This window comes from Schistocerca gregaria, chromosome X (genome assembly GCF_023897955.1).
Source record: "Schistocerca gregaria isolate iqSchGreg1 chromosome X, iqSchGreg1.2, whole genome shotgun sequence".
Classification (NCBI taxonomy): domain Eukaryota; kingdom Metazoa; phylum Arthropoda; class Insecta; order Orthoptera; family Acrididae; genus Schistocerca; species Schistocerca gregaria.
This window is the reverse complement of record NC_064931.1, coordinates 436,801,805-436,826,275: the sequence shown is the minus strand read 5'-3', so window position 1 is coordinate 436,826,275 and position 24,471 is coordinate 436,801,805. Positions and strand designations below refer to the sequence as shown.

Below are 24,471 nucleotides of genomic sequence, written 5' to 3'. Positions count from 1 at the left end.
ATCCTGCCACCCAGGAAAATTCGAAGCTCTAGCGGCAGGCAACAAGCGGAAACGTAATGAAGAACGTAGCGGCAAGGGAAGTTCTAAGAACTTCACCGCCAGGGCGAACATCAGTCATCGGGAGTCGGAGTATGCAGGACCGATGACTCGTTCCCGGACTAAGAGGACGTAACACCGAGACGCTGTTCTCTTGAGGAGGGAGCAATGTCGCAGCAGAAGCCGAGTAATGCAGTCGCAGTAGTGTAGTGGTTACGATACTAGATTATTGCATGGAGGATCATGAGTCCAAAACTCACCTGAACGAGTAAGTTCTAAAAGTATCCACAAATGGCAAGAATCACTCTACTGGTATGTACTGTAACTGTATATATACCGTATGTGTTCTAGCCGGAGGCAGTCCGCTCCGCGCTCTTGTATGTGCAAGTGCTGAATAAACCTTCGTTAAGTGAAGTTAGTGTTCGTCATTCATCTACTTACACCTTCCTCTACGTGACAATATCCAGGGTGATCATAATTAAAGTTAAACTTTCAAAACGCTGTAGAAATACCACCACTGGCCAGAATGTCGTCAAATTGCAACGGAATATTGTCGGAGAAGGGGGAAAACGTATGGAAGAAGAAAAAAATAGTATTAAAATTGATCAATAGATGGCGCTGTAAGTGTCAGAGTACGTAAATGAAAACGCCTGGCATGCGCGCGACCTGTTGAATTCCGTATAAATACGCCAGGTACACGGCTTGTCCTCCTTTCGCGTCAGCTATGTTCACCATTACCGTCTCAATGCAGGATCGCACTCTGCTTCTAAAGCTGTATTACAAGAATGATGACTGTACACACGTCGCTCTGCAGAAGTTCCGGTCACTGATGGGTTTGAAAAAAGGCTTTGGTCCGATGACTGCCGTGGCACTGGAGAAAATGATTCGGAAATTCGAAGATACGGGTTCTTTTGGTGTGCAACCAGGTAGAGAGGGAGGAAACGAATTGATTCGACGTCAACGGAAGCAGTGGCCAGAGCAGTGCAGGAGGAGACGTGTTGTGCTGTGCAAACGTGTAGTGCACGGAGAATTGCCCAACATTGGACATATCTGTGAGCACTTCTTTGCTATCCATTCAAAATTACCCATGTGCACGAGTTACTTCCTGTTGATCTGCCAGCAAGAGAGACCTTTGCTTCATAATTTCTTGCTCGTATGGAAGTGGACAATGATTGGCCGTGGAAGGTTTTGTGAACAGATGAAGCCCACTTCCATCTGGCAGGATATATCAATACACAGAATAGTCGAATAAGGGCAACGGAAAATTCACAAGAAAATCAACCAGTACAACCTCATCGTGAAAAGATTACTGTATGGTGCGGGTTTACGGCATCATTTATCATATGGCCATATCTTTTTTCGAAGAGACAGGTGCGTCCGGTCCTGTTACCTGTGAAATGAAATGATCGTACGGCATTGTTGGCTGGGAGACCTCATGTGTGGGGTGTTCGGGCGCCGAAATTGCAAGTCCTTTTGAGCTGACGCCACTTCGGCGAGTTGCGAGTCAATGATGATGAAAGACACACAACACCCAGTCATCTCGAGGCAGAGAAAATCCTTGCCCTGCCGGGAATCGAATCCGGGACCCCGTGCGCGGGAAGCGGGAACGCTACCGCAAGGCCACGAGATGCGGACCATGTTACCTGTACCGTCACTGGTAAGCGCTATGAATGTCTTTTGCGTAATCATCTCATTCCCGCTCTCCAACAGCGTGTGGATGGGATCATTTTTATGCAAGATGGTGCACCTCCGCACATAGCAAACCCAATTAACCAGCTGCTGAAGCACCATTTCGGAAATGCTAGAATTATCAGCCACCATATGCCTACAGCATGGCCGTCCTCATCACCTAATCTTAATCCGTGTGGCTTCTAGCTGTGGGGCTATCTGAAAGATGTTGTGTTCAGTGTTCCGATTGCAAACTTAGCTGCACTGCAGGCATGCATTGCGGAATACATTCTGAACGTGACCCCGGAAACACTTCGATCAATTGTGCTACATTCTGTTTCTCGATTTCAACTTGTTGCAGTAAACGGTAGTCAGCATATTGAACATGCTTTGCGCCAGTCACACGGAAATTAATAATCCGATTTGATTTTCATTGATGCTTTTTATGCGGTTTTTGGCCTTAGGACAATAAAAAATCGATTTTTCCCATCCGATGTGATATGACCTTGCCCTGGCGGATGGGCTTACGTAACTAACAGTATCACACATGTACACCCATGCACACTGCGTAGTCCAGTTTGTTTAAGTTAAACGTACACCTTAGGCATTGTTTTATGATTCATTTGTCATTTGTAGTCGACCAATATTAAATTATGATGCTTCCAGCGCCATCTATTGCTACGTTTTGCAACTATTTATTTTTCTTCTGCCATACGTTTTCCCCCTTCTCCGATAATATTCCGTTGCAATTGGACGCGATTCTGACCAGTGGTGTTATTTCTACAGCGGTTTGAAAGTTTAACTTTAATTATAATCAAAGGCTAGAAGCGTTTATATGTTGGAAAGAGCGGATATGCAGTTAGCATCCTACATAGGCAGTGAATGGACATCACTACGTCCAATGTGATGGATGTAGAGAAATTATGCGCAAATTTTAAACTTATTTTTCAGACAAATTACGAGCTTGCAGACGGTCGTCGTTCAATACATCCCATGATATGCAAACTTGCACACAGAGCTCACACAGTCTCAAAAGGTGGAACCCGCCATAGGTCGCACTCTGATATTGTCGGAACTTGGCATTGTGAAAGAAGTGCGAAAACAAAGAGACATCTATTTTGAGTCAGTAGTTTCCGAGAAAATGACTGTCTAAGTTTGACTGTCTCTTAATCAGTCCTCTTGCGCAACATATATCCAGGTGAGTTGATAACATGATGGCTAGACCGCAGCTTAGAACTTTTGCGCCTAAGGTTCAAATCCAATCTTATGTTGTTCCTTTTTTTTCTCTCTTGTGACATGAATGTTTTTGTGACATGGTGAAATATAATGAAATTATTGATAAAAGTAAGCATTTCAGATATTGTTAAAATAACTTTTATCGTCACAATTGACACTAAGTAATACTCTCCAGAAAACTGGTACCAACAGTATTTGATTGTCTCTAATAAATCAGTGGCAAATTTGGTCCTCGAGTCCAACAAGGCTTAAATCAGTTAACAGAACAACAGAACGTGTGCGCAATAGAAAAAGAATCGAGAGAGCTCACAAAGAAACCAATATCAGTTTTTGTACAAAGTATTTCTACCTTACGTAAAAATGAAGCCGTATCTCGAAATTATTGTCTCGTTGCATAGAAAAAGAGATTGCTCTTTATATGATAGGTTAATTGTCGATGAAATCGGAATCCAGGGCCGCGCTGGGTAAACGCGCGGTTTAGGGCGCCTTGCCACGGTTCGCGCGGCTTCCCCCGTCGGAGGTTAGAGTCCTCTCTTGGGCATGGGTGTGTGTGTTGTCGTTAGCGTAAGTTAGTTTAAGTTACATTAAGTAGTGTGCAAGCCTAGGGACCGATGACCTTAACAGTTTGGTCCCATAGAGCTAGTCACAAATTTCCAAAATTTTCGGAATACAGACGTTTTCATTAAAAGTAATTTCGTCCAAGTGTGTTCCTTTACGTTCACCCTCCGACGTATACTTTCACTGAGAGGTGAAGAACAGCAATTGCAAATTACAGAAGCACCCTATTTTCATCGCGCACCAAAGGGATATCAGAAGTAGAAGTGATGCAATTACTGGGCGTGATCGACAATTTGTTGTAGGCTCCAGCTTTCGAAAAAACGTCGCGAAATTATCACCAGATAGCGAGGTATTTAGCTATGTTAACCAGGATGTTTTGAAGTTCACATTAACGATTGCGACTGGCACATGTGACCTAGGATGTTGCCGGTGGTGCTCCGAATTTTTAAGCACTGAATGTTTTTGTGATAGGTGTCACCCTGGGGAACGCAGTGGTTTTTTGGTGCATAAAAGTAAAACTAAAAGCAGCAAATGAAATACTTAAATTCATATATTTTGAATTTCCAGTTATAGTAATTACAGGGTGTTACAAAAAGGTATGGCCAAACTTTCAGGAAACATTCCTCACACACAAATAATGAAAATATGTTATTTGGACATGTGTCCGGAAAAGCTTAATTTCCATGTTAGAGCTCATTTTAGTTTGTTCTTCCACCTATGCTCAGTGGAGCACGTTATCATGATTTCATACGGGATACTCTACCTGTGCTGCTAGAACATGTGCCTTTACAAGTACGACACAACATGTGGTTCATGCACGATGGAGCTCCTGCACATTTCAGCCGAAGTGTTCGTACGCTTCTCAACAACAGATTCGGTGACCGATGGATTGGTAGAGGCGGACCAATTCCATGGCCCCCACGCTCTCCTGACCTCAACCCTCTTGGCTTTCGTTTATGGCGGCATTTGAAAGCTCTTTTCTACGCAACCCCGGTACCAAATGTAGAGACTCTTCGTGCTCGTATTGTGGACGGCTGTGATACAATACGCCATTCTCCAAGGCTGCATCAGGGATTCCATGTGACGGAGGGTGGATGTATGTATCCTCGCTAACGGAGGACATTTTGAACACTTCCTGTAACAAAGTGTTTGAAGTGACGCTGCCGGCCGCGGTGGTCTCGCGGTTCTAGGCGCGCAGTCCGGAACCGTGCGACTGCTACGGTCGCAGGTTCGAATCCTGCCTCGGGCATGGATGTGTGTGATGTCCTTAGGTTAGTTAGGTTTAAGTAGTTCTAAGTCCTAGGGGACTGCTGACCACAGCAGTTGAGTCCCATAGTGCTCAGAGCCATTTGAACCATTTTGAAGTGACGCTGGTACGTTCTGTTGCTGTGTGTTTCCATTCCATGATTAATGTGATTTGAAGAGAAGTAATAAAATGAGCTCTAACATGGAAAGTAAGCGTTTCCGGACACATGTCCACATAACATACTTTTTTTCTTTGTGTGTGAGGAATGTTTCCTGAAAGTTTGGCCGTACCTTTTTGTAACACCCTGTATATTAGATTACATAAAATTAGTGATGATAAAATTCACTTTCAATATGATTTGGAATGCTAATTTTCACACTGTCGCAAAACATATCGACGTCACATACTCCTGCTACATCAAAAGAGAGAAAATGTAACATACGATTGGATTCGAACAAGGGGCAATAAAATTCGATGCAGTGCTCCTAGCCACTTACTTATTTTTTTTTAAAGGGCCCCAATTCTCCCAAAGTCTGGGCAGGAGCTGGATTCGAAACCGGGAATCAGAATATTTTGATCAGTCATTAGTCAAAGACGCTACCCGAAGACGACGGGTTCATCTATCCACTGTGCTTCCAACTCATGAGGATACGAAATGCGCGGACGGACTATGACGTAACGTCAAAACTTTGTCAATATCTCGGCAAATATTCTACGATGGCGCGTACACCAAAATAGGTGCCCCTTCATTTTCACCCCTCTTCCACCCTGTTAGACTGTATGAGAAAGCGACCTATGGCGAGTTCTTCTGGTGACATTTAGAAATTTTGCCTAAAGAACTCGCCCACCGAAGGACAGTGTTCAGGGAAAATGAACGTTCTACCCGGCAGATTAACGGGGTACTATTAATTATTAATTAAAGCAATGAAACGGGAAATGGGAAAAGAGAACACGCCGGCAAAATTTTAAGCTTTTCTTTCCTTTGTTGTCAAAATTTCGTTCAAGATAGCAAGAATTCTCCGTCCATTTCAAGTGTAAATGGTTTTCCGCCCACCGTCTAAGATTGCAAACTATCTACAATCAGTGAAGGACCATTTATTATTGCGGGAGACCGCTATTGCCGAACATTGTATTTCCACCGCACATTCAATGGGGTGTGATAAAACAATGACTCAGACCACAACAACATCTTTTTGGCACTCTAAAGAATCCGTGGAAATACGCCTAGCGGAAAATCTGTTGAACCGTGACAGTGGCTACCAGCTGGAAATTGTGTGGAACCCTATCGTCTCCATATTTGCTATAGCGGCAATCCAGCGGACAGCTGAGTCCCGCTGTTCCAGTGGCGATGTCGCTGCTGCTGGGTAGTGTGGTACGCCTGTCAATCGATTTTGATGCATGTGCGGAATACTCACTGCGCGCGGAACGGAGGGCATGTTCCACAGTCTTCGATGGCTCACCTTAGGATGACTGCCAAGCACCCGGCCGAAATGTCGTGGACTGTATTGAACGAAGGCCAGATGCAAGCCAGGAATTTGAACATTAAATACGCAAGGAAAATTCACTTAAAACTGATTGTAAATTGCATTCTGCAGCAGTAAGTGACGAATAAGTGGATTAATAACGAAGTTCGGAAAATGCTGAGAAAACAGATTGTAGCACTTTCGATCCAAAAAAGAATACAGAAATGTCGACGCAAAAAGTTAGTGGAAATTGGTGCTTCCATAAAATGATAGATGCTTCTACCGTCATACGTCAGCGAAAGACCTTACCTAGAACCCTAGAAATCCTGTTCAGTCACATGTCGACTAGTCTGGTGTGACAATAGAAGACAGTAAAACGAAAAGTGAAGTTTCAAATTCCATGTTTAAAAAGCATTCACGCAGTAGTATTGCACAAACACACTATCGTTCGAATGTCGCACAGACTGCCGCCCGGGTTCCCAGGCTCGATTCCCGGCGGGGTCAGGGATTTTCTCTGCCTCGTGATGGCTGGGTGTTGTGTGATGTCCTTAGGTTAGTTAGGTTTAAGTAGTTCTAAGTTCTATGAGACTGATGCCCATAGATGTTAAGTCCCATAGTGCTCAGAGCCATTTGAACCATTTGAACAGACTGCCGAATGAAGGCCATAGAAATAGGCATCACTAGTCAAGCAATTCTCCAGGTGCGGCTGGAATCTCAGTCCGGTATTACAGACAGTACTCTATAGCATTGGCGCGCTACTTAGCATTTATTACGTAACTCTCGCTCAGTGAAAAGCCCCAACCGACCGGAAAAAGCGCAGGTGACTCCTATTTATAAGCAGGGCAAAATAACGGACACGCAAAGTTACAGGCAATATTCTTAACACAGATATTCTGCAGAATTCTTGAGCTTACTATAAGTTCAAATATAGTAAATTTTCTTGATACAGAAAAACTGTTCAAAAATCACAACGGATTTAGGAAACAAACCGCTATACGAGATTCAGCTTACCTTTTTCTGAAACGATATCTTGTGAACCGTGTATGAAGGGCAACAGGCAAATTCCATATTCCTGTATTCCCGGGAAGCGTTTTACGCGCTGCCCCACTGCAGACTATTAACGAAGTTTCGAGCAGACGGAATAGGTACTCACATTTGTGAGTGGCTCGAACACCTTAAATAATAGAACTCAGTACGTTGTCTCTGACAGCGAGTATTCATCAGAGACAAAGGTATCGTCAAGAACGTGTCAGTAAAGCGTAATAGGACTGTTTTTATCCTCTATATGCATAAACGTCCTCACAGCTATGCGACCGTTTGCTTATTATCCTATAGTGTACGGGAAAGTGTCGTCGAAAGTATAGCTCGTCTATAAAGGATACCACGAATCGAACTCTTGTGCAACCCATTCTTGAGTAATGCTCGAATATTTGGGATACTCATCAGGTCGAATTAAACGAAGACATTGAAGCAATTCAGAGGCATCCTGCTAGATTTGTTACCTGTACGTTCGATCAACGCTAGTGTCTTATGGAGATTCTCAGTGAAACCAAACGGGAATCCTTAAGGGGAAGGGCACATCTTTCTGCTTTATGGAACGACGCATGGGGTGTGCGAGAATTTTAAAAATTTTGAACTGACAAGCGAACATTCCCAGGTGTCAATAAAAGATCTTGATGAAACTTGACGGGTATGTAGAGGGATAAAAAAAATGTAATAAGTATTTTTTGTTTTTTTACCAATTTCGCTTTTAAGGGGTGAAACACCTCAAAAAGTAATGTGACATATTAGGTTTAGAAGGAATATTTTCGAAACCATTAAATATAAAACTGTGTTTAGAATAAAGGTCCAGATGTAGTTACTGTATAAACACCTTTCGTAATAATTTAAAATTTTGCAAAATATCCCACAACCACTAATTAATTTTGCAAAAGTGAAAACTTTTGTTACAACATAAACGCGGTTTAATCATACAAGCCAGTCTTGATCCAATCCGGTCAAATGCGTTACATGTGGAAGGGATACCCACGAGGGTGATTGTCCACCTCCATCCCTTCGTTGCATTAACTGTATGGCGGCCACGTTGCTTCCTCCAGAGACTGCCCTATTTTCAAGGATGAACGAATTATTTAGGAAAACCGAGTGAAGGAAAATGTGTCTACATTTGCTGCTTGTAAGTTATTCGCCAGTCGAAAGCCCACTGTGCCCCCAGAGGGTAAATATAGCACTGTACTTGCATCTCCTCGTCCTGCTAAGGAGCTAGCCACGCAGACTTGCGATCTCACCTTTAGTGCCACGGTCGTCAGATCGGCCAGCTCAAAGATCGGCGTTCAACCTCCCCACTGTCACCTGCTCACTCTAAGGCTCACCCGTCGTCGGCTCCTGCTAAATCGCGGGTCCCAAAATCGGACGCCCGGACTTCCAAAAAAAGAGCCTACTGGCGAAGATTTTTTTAGATACACCGACTTCACAACCATCGAATCCTTCATCTCAACGTCCTGCTTCCAACAAGGATCATAAGAAACAAAGTTCCTCTCCTCCTCCGCCACGGCGTGTCTCATCTACAGCGCCACCTGGCGGTAACCGCCCTTGGCCATCTTCCGTGTTGCCGAGACGCACCGCTGCCGGCATACACTCCTGGAAATGGAAAAAAGAACACATTGACTCCGGTGTGTCAGACCCACCATACTTGCTCCGGACACTGCGAGAGGGCTGTACAAGCAATGATCACATGCACGGCACAGCGGACACACCAGGAACCTCGGTGTTGGCCGTCGAATGGCGCTAGCTGCGCAGCATTTGTGCACTGCCGCCGTCAGTGTCAGCCAGTTTGCCGTGGCATACGGAGCTCCATCGCAGTCTTCAACACTGGTAGCATGCCGCGACAGCGTGAACGTGAACCGTATGTGCAGTTGACGGACTTTGAGCGAGGGCGTAGAGTGGGCATGCGGGAGGCCGTGTGGACGTACCGCCGAATTGCTCAACACGTGCGGCGTGAGGTCTCCACAGTGCATCGATGTTGTCGCCAGTGGTCGGCGGAAGGTGCACGTGCCCGTCGACCTGGGACCGGACCGCAGCGACGCACGGATGCACGCCAAGACCGTAGGATCCTACACAGTGCCGTAGGGGACCGCACCGCCACTTCCCAGCAAATTAGGGACACTGTTGCTCCTGGGGTATCGGCGAGGACCATTCACAACCGTCTCCATGAAGCTGGGCTACGGTCCCGCACACCGTTAGGCCGTCTTCCGCTCACGCCTCAACATCGTGCAGCCCGCCTCCAGTGGTGTCGCGACAGGCGTGAATGGAGGGACGAATGGAGACGTGTCGTCTTCAGCGATGAGAGTCGCTTCTGCCTTGGTGCCAATGATGGTCGTATGCGTGTTTGGCGCCGTGCAGGTGAGCGCCACAATCAGGACTGCATACGACCGAGGCACACAGGGCCAACACCCGGCATCATGGTGTGGGGAGCGATCTCCTACACTGGCCGTACACCTCTGGTGATCGTCGAGGGGACACTGAATAGTGCACGGTACATCCAAACCGTCATCGAACCCATCGTTCTACCATTCCCAGACCGGCAAGGGAACTTGCTGTTCCAACAGGACAATGCACGTCCGCATGTATCCCGTGCCACCCAACGTGCTGTAGAAGGTGTAAGTCAACTACCCTGGCCAGCAAGATTTCCGGATCTGTCCCCCATTGAGCATGTTTGGGACTGGATGAAGCGTCGTCTCACGCGGTCTGCACGTCCAGCACGAACGCTGGTCCAACTGGGGCGCCACGTGGAAATGGCATGGCAAGCCTTTCCACAGGACTACATCCAGCATCTCTACGATCGTCTCCATGGGAGAATAGCAGCCTGCATTGCTGCGAAAGGTGGATATACACTGTACTAGTGCCGACATTGTGCATGCTCTGTTGCCTGTGTCTATGTGCCTGTGGTTCTGTCAGTGTGATCATGTGATGTATCTGACCCCAGGAATGTGTCGATAAAGTTTCCCCTTCCTAGGACAATGAATTCATGGTGTTCTTATTTCAATTTCCAGGAGTGTATTTACCGCTGGAGCTGCCCCCGAACAACCTATGAATCAGGGTCTTCTGCCTTTGGCAGAATGCCATTCCACGCTGTCGGAGTTGACAGTAACTGTGGTGAGATTCTTCCCTTTTATGTCCACCCTATGTTACTTATCCATTGGAATATCCGCCGAATTCGAGCCACTAGGGATAAAATATCGATCCTCTTACGATCCTACTCGCCGGTCGTCTTCTGTCTTCAGGAAACAAAGCTACGTCCCCACGATCGCTTTGTTTTCCTCCATTTCCAATCAGTCCGGTTTGATCTCCCCTCTGTCGATGTCACTCCAGAACACGGGGACTTATGATTCTTCTTCATAATACTCTCCATTATCACCCAATCCCCTTAATCAGTCCCTTCCAAGCTGCTGTTGTCCGTCTTTCCCTTTCTGGATCCGTGTTCTCTCTTTGTACCGTATACATTCCAACGTCCACACCAATGGCAAGAGCTGATCTCCTTCATCTCCTTGGTCAGCTCCCGCCCCCCGCGGATCTTGTTTGCCTCAACACTGGGGAACCTACATTTTTGTCTGCCTCCACGTCAAATTTCTCTCATTTAGACCTTCCGTTCGGTACTGTTCAGCTAGCACGGTGCTCTGAATGGTTCGCTCTTGCTGATACACACTAGAGTGACCATTTTCCATGCGTCCTTTGATTACAGTCACAACTGTCACATATGTGCCAAGCCGATTGGGCACTTTTCTCCTTTCTAGCGACATTCGATGACCTTCACTTTCCTTGCATCGACGATCAGGCCACTCATGTTACGGAAGTTATTCTTAAAGCCGCGGAACGTTCAATACCTCATACCTCCCCTTTGCCCCGGCGCACCCCAGTTCCTTGGTGGAACGAGGCGTGCCATGACACAATACGCGAGCGGAGACGTGCTCTTCGCGTTTTTCGCCGCCATTCTACGTTGGCCAACTGTATCCGCTATAAGCAGTTACGCGCTTGATACCGTCGCATCGTCCACGATAGCAAGAAAGCAAGCTGCGACTTCTATACCAGATCCTTTAACACCTTCACTCCTTCATCGGTAGTTTGAAGTCGAATTCGACGGTTATCCGGCACGTCTAATTTCTCTAGGCTCACTGTCGCGCATGATACCTTAGTGCACCCAGACGCAATTTCTAACTTATTGGGTCAACACTTTGCCGAGATTTCGAGCTCTTCAATTTACCCGGCAGCTTTTCTCCCGAAGAAACGAGCAGCGGAAGTCCGACCTCTTGCTTTCTCCTCTCAAGATAGCGAAAGCTATAATACTGTTTTCTCCATGAGCGATGACTGGGTGTTGTGTGCTGTCCTTAGGTTAGTTAGGTTAAAATAGTGCTAAGTTCTAGGGGACTGATGACCATAGATGTTAAATCCCATAGTGCTCAGAGCCATTTGAACCATCCATGCGGGAACTCCAACACGCAATCTCTTCCTCTCGCTCTTCTGCTCCAGCACCGCGTGACATCCACGTCCAAATGTTGCTGCATTTGTCATACCGTAGTCTGCATTACTTCATTCGCTTTATAATCGAATTTCGACAGACAGTCCTTTTCCCAGAAGATGGCGGGAAGGTATCGTCATTCCTGTTCCGAAATCTGAAAAGGATAAACATCTTCCCTCTAGCTATCGCCCCGTCTCTCTCACGAGTAGTGGATATAATACACTCCTGGGAATGGAAAAAAGAACACATTGACACCGGTGTGTCAGACCCACCATACTTGCTCCGGACACGGCGAGAGGGCTGTACAAGCAATGATTACACGCACGGCACAGCGGACACACCAGGAACCGCGGTGTTGGCCGTCGAATGGCGCTAGCTGCGCAGCATTTGTGCACCGCCGCCGTCAGTGTCAGCCAGTTTGCCGTGGCATACGGAGCTCCATCGCAGTCTTGGTAGCATGCCGCACGCCGCGTGCCGCGACAGCGTGGTCGTGAACCATATGTGCAGTTGACGGTCTTTGAGCGAGGGCGTATACTGGGCATGCGGGAGGCCGGGTGGACGTACCGCCGAATTGCTCAACACGTGGGGCGTGAGGTCTCCACAGTTGTCGCCAGTGGTCGGCGGAAGCTGCACGTGCCCGTCGACCTGGGACCGGACCGCAGCGACGCACGGATGCACGCCAATACCATAGGATCCTACGCAGTGCCGTAGGGGACCGCACCGCCACTTCCCAGCAAATTAGGGACACTGTTGCTACTGGGGTATCGGCGAGGACCATTCACAACCGTCTCCATGAAGCTGGGCTACGGTCCTGCACACCGTTAGGCCGTCTTCCGCTCACGCCTCAACATCGTGCAGCCCGCCTCCAGTGGTGTCGTGACAGGCGTGAATGGAGGGACGAATGGAGACGTGTCGTCTTCAGTGATTAGAGTCGCTTCTGCCTTGGTGCCAATGATGGTCGTATGCGTGTTTGGCGCCGTGCAGGTGAGGGCCACAATCAGGACTGCATACGCCGAGGCACATAGGGCCAACACCCGGCATCATGGTGTGGGGAGCGATCTCCTACACTAGCCGTACACCTCTGGTGATCGTCGAGGGGACACTGAATAGTGAACGGTACATCCAAACCGTCATCGAACCCATCGTTCTACCATTCCTAGACCGGCAAGGGAACTTGCTGTTCCAACAGGACAATGCACGTCCGCCTGTATCCCGTGCCACCCAACGTGCTGTAGAAGGTGTAAGTCAACTACCCTGGCCAGCAAGATCTCCGGATCTGTCCCCCATTGAGCATGTTTGGGACTGGATGAAGCGTCGTCTCACGCGGTCTGCACGTCCAGCACGAACGCTGGTCCAACTGAGGTGCCAGGTGGAAATGGCATGGCAAGCCGTTCCACGGGACTACATCCAGCATCTCTACGATCGTCTCCATGGGAGAATAGCAGCCTGCATTGCTGCGAAAGGTGAATATACACTGTACTAGTGCCGACATTGTGCATCCTCTGTTGCCTGTGTCTATGTGCCTGTGGTTCTGTCAGTGTGATCATGTGATGTATCTGAGCCCAGGAATGTGTCAATAAAGTTTCCCCTTCCTGGGACGATGAATTCACGGTGTTCTTATTTCAATTTCCAGGAGTGTATTTTGGAGCGTATTGTGAATTGCCGTTTAGTTTGGTGGCTGGAGTCCCTCAATCAAAAGGTTGCCCAGTGCGGTTTGCGATAGCATCGTTCTGCAGTTGACCATCTTGTTGCTCTCTCCACTTATATTATGAACAATTTTCTCAGGAAACGCCAGATGGTAGCGATATTTTTTGATTTGGAGAGAGCATACGATACCTGTTGGAGGACAGGCATCCTCCACACACTGTTTTCTTGCGGCTTTCGAGGCCGGTTACCCCTTTTTATTCGTGAATTTATGACAGAGCGCACATTTAAAGTACGGGTTAACACCACTCTCTCCCAAGAGAACGGGATGCCTCAGGGCTCCGTGCTAAGCTTTGCACTGTTTGCCGCCGCCATAAATCCAATTATGGATTGTCTCCTTCCCGATGTCTCGGGTTCTCCCTTTGTCGACGATTTTGCGATCTACTATAGCTCTCAACGGACCAGCCTTCTTGAACGACGTCTTAAGGATGTCTCGATCGCCTCCACTCACGGAGCATCGAAACCGGCTTATGCTTTTCTTCCAGTAAGACCGTCTGTGTAAACGTTTGGCGTCGTACGGAGTTTCCTCCGTCTTCCCTACATCTAGGCCCTGTCGACCTTCCGTTCGCGGACGTTGCTAAATTCTTAGGAATTATGTTTGACAGAAAACTGTGCTGGTCTTAGCACGCTTCACGTACTACAACTCCCTGTTCTGAGACCGAGCGACGTGGCGCAGTGGTTAGCACACTGGACTCGCATTCGGGAGGACGACGGTTCAATCCCGCGTCCGGCCATCCTGATTTAGGTTTTCCGTGATTTCCCTAGATCACTTCAGGCAAATGCCGGGATGGTTCCTTAGAAAGGGCATGACCGATTTCCTTCCCCATCCTTCCCTAATTCGAGCTTGTGCTCCGTCTCTAATGACCTCGTTGTCGACGGGACGTTAAACAGTAATCTCCTCCTCCCTGTTCTGAGTGGTACCTCCTAGGGAGCAGAGTGGTCCTCATCCGCCTATATCGAGCTTTAGTGCGTTCGAAATTGGACTATGGGGGCATAGTTTACTCCTCTGCACGGCCGTCTATTCTTCGGCGTCTCAACTCTCTCCACCTCCTTGGATTGCGGTTAGTGTCTGTAGCTTTTTACACCAGTCCCGTGGAGAGCCTTTATGCTGAGACTGTTGAACCTCCGCTGTCCAATCGGTGATCTGCCCTTCTGAGTCGTTACGTTGGTCATCTGCCTTCCATGCCTGTTCATCCGGCCCATGCCCTTTTTTCGACCCCTCCTTGGATTTAGGATATGCAGGCCGCCCTTCCTCTCTATTACCACCGGGAGTCCGCTTCCGTCAACTGCTACGTTCTCTTTCCTTCCACTTTCCTAAAACTTTCTTGACAACTGGGAATACGGCGCCACCATGGCGTCTCCCCCGGACCTGCCTGCTCCGTGACCTTTATCAGTTTCCCAAGAATGGTACCCCCCCCCCCCCCCCCACTAGTTTATCGTCGTTCATTTGCTGCTCTATGCGCACAAATGGAGCATGCCACATGTATTTGCACTGACGGCTCAAAATCAACATTTGGTGTTGGGAGTGCCTATATTGTTGGCGACACCACTAATAGATTTCGGCTTCCCGACCAGTGTTGGGTTTTTACTGCGGAGCTTTATGCTGTTCTCCAGGTTGTACAATACATCTGTCGCCATAAGAGGCTACAGTATATTATATGCTTGGATTCGCTCAGATCTCTCCTCAGCGTCCAAGGTCTTTATCCTGTCCACCCTCTGATCCACCGGATTCAGCACTGCCTCCACTTGCTCTACTTGGGGCGGGGGGGGGGGGGGGGGCGTCTCTGTGCCATTCCTCTGGATCCCAGGGCACGTTGGGACCCGCGGAAACTAGGCAGCCGATATAGCAGCTAAGGCTGCAGTCTCTTCTCCTCGGCCCGCTGTTCGCATGGTTCCCTTAGCTGATCTACAGAGCGTTTTACGTCGTCGTGTTGCTCTTTTATGGCACGCACATTGGTCTACATTTTCCGATAATAAACCATGGAAGGTAGAAACCCCCTTCTCTGTGCTTGGACCTCTTCCTCCCAACCTCGTCGTCGAGAGGAGGTAATTTTAACTAGACTCCGCATAGGGCACTGTCTCTTTAGCCATTGACATCTTTTAAGTGGTGATCCTCCCCCGCTTTGTCTCCACTGCTCTCAACCGTGGACGGTGAGACACCTTTTACTTCAGTGCCCCTATTTTAATCCGCTACGCACCCGTTTACAGCTTTCGCCTGATATATCTTCCCTTTTAGCAGATGGCACGCGCTCAGCCGATCGTGTCCCCGAATTGATCATTGACAGTGAGATGACGTCGGTCATTTGAAGCTCTTTTTGGGGAAAACAACCACCCACTTCAATGGTAGTTTTTTAGATTTCCTTCTGTTTCTAGTTTCCCTCCATTTTGAGTTTCGAATCAATTGCTGCTGATTTCCCATTCGGTATTTTACCCTCTCCTAAGCCACAGAAGGGGCGCTTACGACCGTAGCAGTTTGCGCCCAAAAAGCATAACAAAAAAAAAGTACGGAAACTCCGTAAGTAAATTGGACGCCAACTTTATAAACAAATACTTTTTTAATCTATAACCATCAAAACGTGAAAACATATGTATCAATATTTTTAGAACGACCACAGAAGGTGCTATGTAAATAAAGGCGAAGCACGGCTGGTGAAAAAGTCTCTTTATTTAATTGCAGTAATCTTAAGAAGGAGAAACCAACAATAACTGATTTTAACAGCTGCTATGGAAAATGGTTTTGCATACAAAAATGTAACGTATAGAATAAGCAGATAGCTCTCGAATAACACTCATGTGTGAAAGATAATGTTAATCAATTATCCTTCTTGTCGTGTGCAGGGTTCTGTTCCTGCTGCTGGTGCAGCTGATGGTGGCGTTCGCTCAAGAGGACGGAGACCTGGAGTATGAGTATCGGCTACCCACAAACGTGAAACCCAGCCATTACGAGATTCGCCTGAGGCCGTATTTCGACCCGGTTCTCGACGGCGACAATTTCGCCACTTTCGATGGCCAGGTCATCGTCAAGTTGGATGTGCTAGAGCCTACTGACGAGCTTCGTCTGCACAGCCTCGATATGATCATCAACAGCTTCAAGGTCAGTACTCTTGCCTCAATAAGTGAGATAGGTAAGAAAGTTCCATTGTACAAGATTACGTGTAATGCACTATGAACACCATTATGAACAGGTTCCATGGCTCTCTAGAGGGCCTCTAACGTTTCCAGTGACCGAGCATTAATAAATAACAAGTTCAGTTCTTTTGAATGGACACAACCACTCGAAAAGAAGTACTCGGTTTCTTGTAGCAGTCCAAGGAAGAATAGATTTCGGCAGTTCGTCGACGCTGACTTAAGAAAAGCATAAAGCACGAGTTGGAATAAATAGCCGTAGGTCGTTTTAGGAATCGTTCCTTCATTTACCTGTAGTGATTTAGATAAGCCGTGGAAAGAATTCACCCGCATATCTGGAATGAGATTTGCTTCGAAATAACGGTGCATAGTCTTACCCTCTCCGTCACCTCGCCCGGCCCTTCGCTCTTGTCTAGTTTTTAAATAGGTTGCTCATCTCATTCTGAACGTACTCATATAACTTCATGTCTTTTATCTGCAATATTCGGTCCAAATAGAACACTCATCTGTCTTAATGGATAAAAATATGTTATAGCATATTCTGGATGTTATACAGGGTGAACATTAATAAAACCGACAGACTGCTGGGGCAGATTTCTGACTGGAAATGGAGGAAAAAATGGTCGAATGAAAATATGTGCATGCAGCGACAAGAAGTCATCCCGGAACACAGTACAGAGCTGCAGCGTATCGGCATCACAGCAGATGTTCAAAGAGGTCTCCATGGGATGCAGTGCACGCGTTCACACGTCGAATCATGGATTGCCGCACTCTTTAGCACGTTCCGGCTTCTATCCGAATAGCACCACACTGTTGAAGAATCTGCACATCAGGAACTGGTTTAGCATACAAAATGCTTTCCAGATGTTCCCAGAAGTAAAAATCAGTAGGGTTTATGTCCGGTGATCTATCAGCCCACGCTACAGAGCCTCCGCGTCCTATCCAACGTCGGAGAGAATGTATTGAGGCTTCGTCGAAATTTAATCCGGAAGTGGGGCGGTGCTCCGTCATGCAAAAACAGCATAACCTGTCGTATTGCCAAAGGCACTTTCTCAAGCAGCCCACACATGAAGTCTAGGTAGGTTTCTCCAGTGAGGTGTTGTGGAATAATAACCGGTCGAGGTATGTGGTCGCCAAGATCCCCCGCCCACACATTGATGCTAAACCGATACTGATGAAACCACTCAACCATTGCCCGGGGATTGTCTGTAGGCCATAGACGACGATTATGCAGATTGATGAGGCCAGTTATGGTATGGGCTGCTTCGACGGTTCACTGGACTGATGACATAATCCCATAATTTTGATAGTCTGGTACATAGTGAAAGAACTGGAAGCAAGGTGTAGCAAAGCTAATGCAGTGAGCGCTCAGCTACGATCTACTCTCTTCTGCAAGAAGGAAGTCAGTACCAAGACTAAGTTATCTGTGCACCGTTCAATCTTTCGACCAACTTTGTTGTACGGGAGCGAAAGCTGGGTGGATTCAGGTTACCTTATCAACAAGGTTGAGGTTACGGATATGAAAGTAGCTAGGCTGATTGCAGGTACTAGTAGATGGGAACAATGGCAGGAGGGTGTCCACAATGAGGAAATCAAAGAGAAACTGGGAATGAACTCTATAGATGTAGTAGTCAGGGCGAACAGGCTTAGATGATGGGGTCATGTTACACGCATGGGAGAAGCAGGGTTACCCAAGAGACTCATGGGTTCAGCAGTAGAGGGTAGGAGGTGTCGGGGCAGACCAAGGAGAAGGTACCTGGATTCGGTTAAGAATGATTTTGAAGTAATAGGTTTAACATCAGAAGAAACACCAATGTTAACACTGAATAGGGGATCACGGAGGAATTTTATAAGGGGGCTATGCTCCAGACTGAACGCTGAAAGGCATAATCAGTCTTAAATGATGATGATGATGATAGTCTGGTGCAAAAACCACCGACAAAATCCTTCCTGTAGAGAGAAATCCGTTGTTGATAATCCTTGCACACATTGTAGGTGATAGGGGTAGTAGCGGTTATCATACTGTACTTTGGCTTACACCGCGTTTGTGACCACTTATCTGTAGCTTGTACTAGGGTTCGTCTCAATAACCTGTAGAACCCAGTCCTCCAAATCTGGTACACACACAATCCGCCGCCTCCGTGAAAGTTCGTCTTTCTGAGAGGATCAATGATCAGACACAGCCAAAAATGGCTTAAAACATTGTGTGATGTGGTTGGTGTCTGTGTGGATACCTGTTTTGATATAGCCGTGCTGCCTGTCGACCGTTCCCATCTGTTTGAGCGAGCACAGCCACCACCACGGCTTGTTCCCGACATGAATATCGGACCATTCTGCTGCTTACAGAACGATGCGCCAGTCACACAACCTGCAACACACAAGGAACACATAAAAGTGGTCAGAGAAACTTTCATTCGTCAGGGCCATCTACCGTGGCAATAATGCATTTTTCGACACATGCTCATTGGACCTTTTTTCATTGATTTCCACTTAGGAATCGGTACCTGCAATTTGTTGGTTTTATTAATGTTCACCCTGTATTTAAAATTTTGTACCTCACGTTCCAGCCATCATACTTAAGTCTGGCAGCTTCACAATCAGTTGAATCTAGTGGGTCATCACCTGTGTAAAGAAATATGTAAATTCGCAACTGTATGGGTAATTCATACCAGTGTGATAGCATTCACCAGGAGATATGTCTTTCGAGTACACGAGACTGAAAGAACTTTCATAAATATTTGACAGACAAGGAAAGTGAAGATGCGTTGGTTCAGCTAACCTGCACATCCGTTCCTCTAACAAGAACCGAAGAAGAAAGATAAGTTTCCTGTAACCTCGAAAGCATCGTATTCGATCCTACCCAAATGGGTGGATCAAGCTGTGAATTAGTAAGCTGGTTAACTAAGGTTGAACATGGAGGCGTGAGGGAACATAGAAAAGCTAAAATTTTATTCGCTAGCTGAAGTATATCATACGCTGAAGATTTACATTTATTTAACAAAGAAATGTCATGCGCTGAAAACAGTGGAATAGGTTAACTAGCATTTCTAATCAAGTTTCACTGGTTAACAAAGAAATCGAAGGTCAGTAAAGTAATGTCTTTTGGCGTTTAGCAAGAACAAATGTGTGTCGTGATGCCCTACAGAAAGAGAGAGAGAGAGAGAGAGAGAGAGAGAGAGAGAGAGAGAGAGAGAGAGAGAGAGAATTGCTAGTATTGAATAACAAGCGTCAGTGGATCAGCTGCCGAAACACTTGCAAGGAAGTGCACCTGAAAAACAGTAAAACTGATGCAGTACTCTTTAGTAGTTAAGAATGCTGGCTACCACCGGAAATTGATAGCAATGAGACTCTTACGTTAACCATAAGTGTACGTCGAAAGAACAGACTAATGAGAAATGAATGTGGTGTATTAGTCAAAGTAGACAACAAACTAAAATTCACCAAGAAAGGAACTGGAAGATTCACTGTCAATGGAGGACGAAAACTTTAAATTGTATCTTTTTATCGACCGCCAGACTTACCTCTAGATGTAACCGAAAACTTTGGAAAAAATATCAGTTTGCCCCTACGTGTGATCTCCAACCATACTTCCATAATTGGAGGAGGCTAAAATCATACAATAATCTATCTGGATAGTTTCAGTTTTGTAAGAGATGGGCAAGGCAATACATCCTACGCAATATTATTACAATACATTTCTAAAAATAACTAGAACATATAGTCCGGTAACTTACTCAATGCAAATGCAACGTGCGTCTTGAAAGTTCGGTGAATGGTCACAGAAAATAAATAAAACAAGAGCTACAAAGAAAATACACTGATAAGCCAAAACATTATGTCCACTGCCCACCACGAGGTTCGATGCTACCAGGTGGAGTTGCGGGCATGTGACGCGGTAACAAAAATATGTAAGCGTAGCAGACACAGACGGGGGATCGCCCTAGCGAAGATATGGGCTGAAAATCGGGAAATCCACTGAGATAAGCGACGTTGACAGAGCACAGATTATTATTACCCAGAGCCTGAGAACGAATATCTCGAAAACGGCGAAGCTGGTTCTATGTTCGTCTTGAGCACCTATGGAAAGAGAGAGCAGCACAGTGAAACTACCACTAGGCACTACGGTTGGACGGCCACGACTCTTCACAGAAGGTGGGGTTCGGAGGCTTGTTTGCTCTGCCAAGTTGGATAGATGGTGATCTGTGGCATCTTTGACGAAAGAGGACAATGCTGATGCACGCACAAGTGTTTAGGAGCACACCGTTCGTCGTACATTGTTGAAGGTAGAGCTCCGCAGTAGACCATCCCTACGTGTTCATATGTTGACCCAACGACATCGTCAGTTAAGATTGCAGTGGGCACGGGATCATGGAGATTTGACCGTCGATCAATGGAAACGTGTCGGCTCTCTGGGTAACTCATATTTTTGCTACACTCGGTCAATGGTTGTCTCCACAAACGACGTCATCGAGGTGACCGGCGGCTCGAATCGTGCACCGCGCCACGGACGCAGGCTGGTGGAAACAGAATTATGCTATGGGAGACATGCTCCTGCCCTTGCGTGGGACCTGTGGTAGTAATCTAAGACACGCAGACAGCTCGCAACCACCTGGATCCCTTCATGCTTGATGTCTCCCCGACGGCGATGTCATCATTAAGCAGTATATTTGTCCATATCTCGGAGCCAGAACCGCGCTACAGTGGTTTGAGGAACATTATGGTGAACTCACGTTGATGTCTCGGCTACTAAATTCGGCAGATGTAAATCCTATGAACGCATATGGATCACTGTAGGGCGCCATCACCGTGCACGCAATTTAGCGGCCCGTTATTTACGCGAATTACATGAGCTGTGCGTAGACATCTAATTCCACAAACCTACCACCAACTGTCAGACCAGCCGTGCGGTCTAGGGCGCCTTGTCACGGTCCGTGCGGCTCCACCCGTCGAAGGTTCGAGTCCTTCCTCGGGCATTGGTGTGTGTGTTGTCCTTAGCGTAACTTGGTTTAAGTTAGATTAAGTAGTGTGTAGGCTTAGGGACCGATGACCTAAGTAGTTTGGTCCCATAAGACCTTACCACAACAAATTCCAAAATTCCAAACTGTCAGACCCCATATACGCAGAATGAGTGGTGTATTTCGTTCAAAAGACGGACAAACAGGCTATTAAGCAGCCATTAGGTACATCACGTCTCTGCCTTCGCACGTTGGAAACCGTCAGTAAACGATTCGCATGGAATCGCTCGAAGCACCCTGATCACGCCTTGCTGGATATCCGTATCATTACAGGAAATGAGAAGTGCTTCTAACTATACGATTCGGAGGCCAAGCGACAGCCAATGGCACAGTGTTCATCGTCTTCCCTGCCTCCCAAAAAAGTCGACTGGTAAAATTAAAGCTTGATACGAGTTTGATCGCCTCTTTCGACAGAAAGGGCTTGATCCATCATGTATCTCTACCGAGCGAGACGGGGAAGGCTATGAACACGTAGCCACTGACTGTCGCTTGGTCTGCGGATCGTTTTGGCAGCACCTGGTCTCATTTCCTGTAATGATGCGGATAGCCAACAACGTTTGACCACGGTGCTTCGAACGATTCCACAAGAAACGCTTGCTGACTGTTCCCTACAGCTTTACAACCGATGGGAGAAGTATGTCGTAGAAAATCGCAATTGTTTTGAAGGCCAGTAAAGTACTTTGTTTCCATCTTTTGTTTCCTTTATTTTCTGAGACCATTCACGTAATTTTTCCAGACGCACTTTGTATACTAAACCTGGTGTCAACAAATACACCTGACCTCTTTGAGACTGTCCTCACTGAAACTGGTATCAGTGACCATGAGACAGTTTTAGTAACAATGATAACTAAAGTTCTAAGGGCAGCTAGCATAACGAGAATATTTATATGTTCAGAAAGGTAGATAAAGAGGTAATCGTGCTATACCTCAAACTGAAACTCAGAATTGTTACGTCTAGGCAGGAGCATCTGGGAGAATTGGTCCTCAATCTTGAAAGATCGGTTGACTGTGTATTGGACAGATATGTATCTAGTATAACAGTTCGTGATGGAAGGAACCCTCCTAGGTATACAGTCGCTGTAAAAAGAAAAAAATTTCTTGAGAAACGATGACTACTGTATAACAGGTGCGAAACAAATAATAGGTAGAGAAACGACGAATGAAATTCGTTTGGCTACCAAGAGGGTAATGCGTAAAGCCCAAATTACTATAGTAGCAGACACTTACCGAAAGGTATGTTACAAAACCCAAAGAAATTCTGGTCATATGTAAAGGCTGTCTGTGGCAGAAAAGTTAGTATCCAGAAAATCATGGAGCGGAAACTGAGGGTAAAAAATCAAAACCAGAAATAATTATCTCCGTCCTCAAATTTTAATTCACTAAAGAAGATTTGTGCACCACCTATCCAGAAAGTTCGGAGACCGGTTTCATTCCTGGCGTATAAGTGACGTCAGCGCAGTTGCTACGGTGTCAGCTTGAACTAACAACTGCCAGCAACATGTGTTGTGTATTCAACCAGTCAGTTGTTAGCAGCCAGTGTTAAAGCGTGTGTCAACATTGTATTTTCACAAATCGCAGTAGAGCAACGAGCAGTGATTCGATTTCACGTTTTAATCGGTAAAACGACGACGGATACATCTGAGTACATGAGAAAAAGGCCACGGCGATATTTATTTAAATCTTCAGTGGTTTAAACATGTTGAAGGAGGTCAGGTGTCGCTCGAGGGCAACGAGAGATCAGGGCTGCACACCTAAAGTTCATCCGAGGGGAACATTGAGAAAATTCACGATCTTTTGGAAGCTGACCGGTATCGCTCATGCAGAGCTACCGCGGAATAACCAAATATACCTAAATAAAGTGTTCAAGACATTCTCTAGAGTGTTTTGAAGACGAGAAAAGCGTGTGCAAAGATTGTTCCGCATACCTTGACTCCCTAACCAATACGTCGCGAGGATGCCTGTCGCTACGTGACTGAACTGAAAACACACACAGTTCTCTTCTGAAAATAATGTTCACAGGTGACAAGACTTGGTGTTATCAACATAAACCTAACACAAAACGACGAAAAGCAGCCGGCCCGGGTCGCCGAGCGGTTGTAGGCGACACAGTCTGGATCCGCGCGACCGCTACGGTCGCAGGTTCGAACCCTGCCTCGGGCATGGATGGATGTGTGTGATGTCCTTAGGTTAGTTAGGTTTAAGCAGTTCTAAGTTCTAGGGGACTGATGATCTCCGTAGTTAAGTCCCATAGTGCTCAGAGTCATTTGAACCATTTGACAAAAAGCAGAATGGGTTTCTGACGGTTCACCAAGAGCGAAGAAGGAGTGAATGACGAAATCGAAAGTGAAGACAATGCTCATTGCCTTTTCTGATGCTTATGGCACTACCCAAAAAAAAAGTCCCACCGACACCACTTTAAATTCCCAATATTATCTGGTGGGTGTCATGGATTATTTGTCTGTTATTTTTATCTGCTGTACTCAACAAACTAAAGAATAAACATCATTTAGTGTGCATTGTATTAATGAAAATTGTGGGGTCTTGCCACTCGTTGCTTATAGAGTGCCTAAAGGATGTTGCGTTCTCGGAATATTATACAACAATTCAAACAAATAACATTAGTAGTTTTATTTCTAGAAAGCAATTGACAGTACTTAACTTTAGGATTCACAAGTAGTAGTCACAAACGAGGAGCGACTTGCAATATAATTTAGAGTCCTTGATATGTGAAATGTTCAAGCAAGTTGACACACGTCACTGATAACTAATGTCCGCGATCCGGTGCCGATCTGCGCGCCGAGGCTGGCAAGACCGGCGTTTATATTTACTTTTTCCACGTGTCGCTCTTGACGCGGCGCGGTCTAATTCCGCGCACCATGGGCCGGCGTTTCCTCACCGCATTTCTGT

General features: G+C 46.4%; 1 protein-coding gene across 1 annotated transcript in view; it reads left to right on the top strand.

The window, feature by feature from the left end:
* Window positions 1-24,471, top strand: part of LOC126298546 (uncharacterized) — a 439,384-nt gene that overhangs the window by 109,135 nt on the left and 305,778 nt on the right. The window contains exon 2 of the mRNA XM_049989905.1: window positions 16,262-16,517. Coding sequence (XP_049845862.1) covers window positions 16,262-16,517 — 256 coding nt within the window. The remainder of the gene's footprint in view (window positions 1-16,261; window positions 16,518-24,471) is intronic.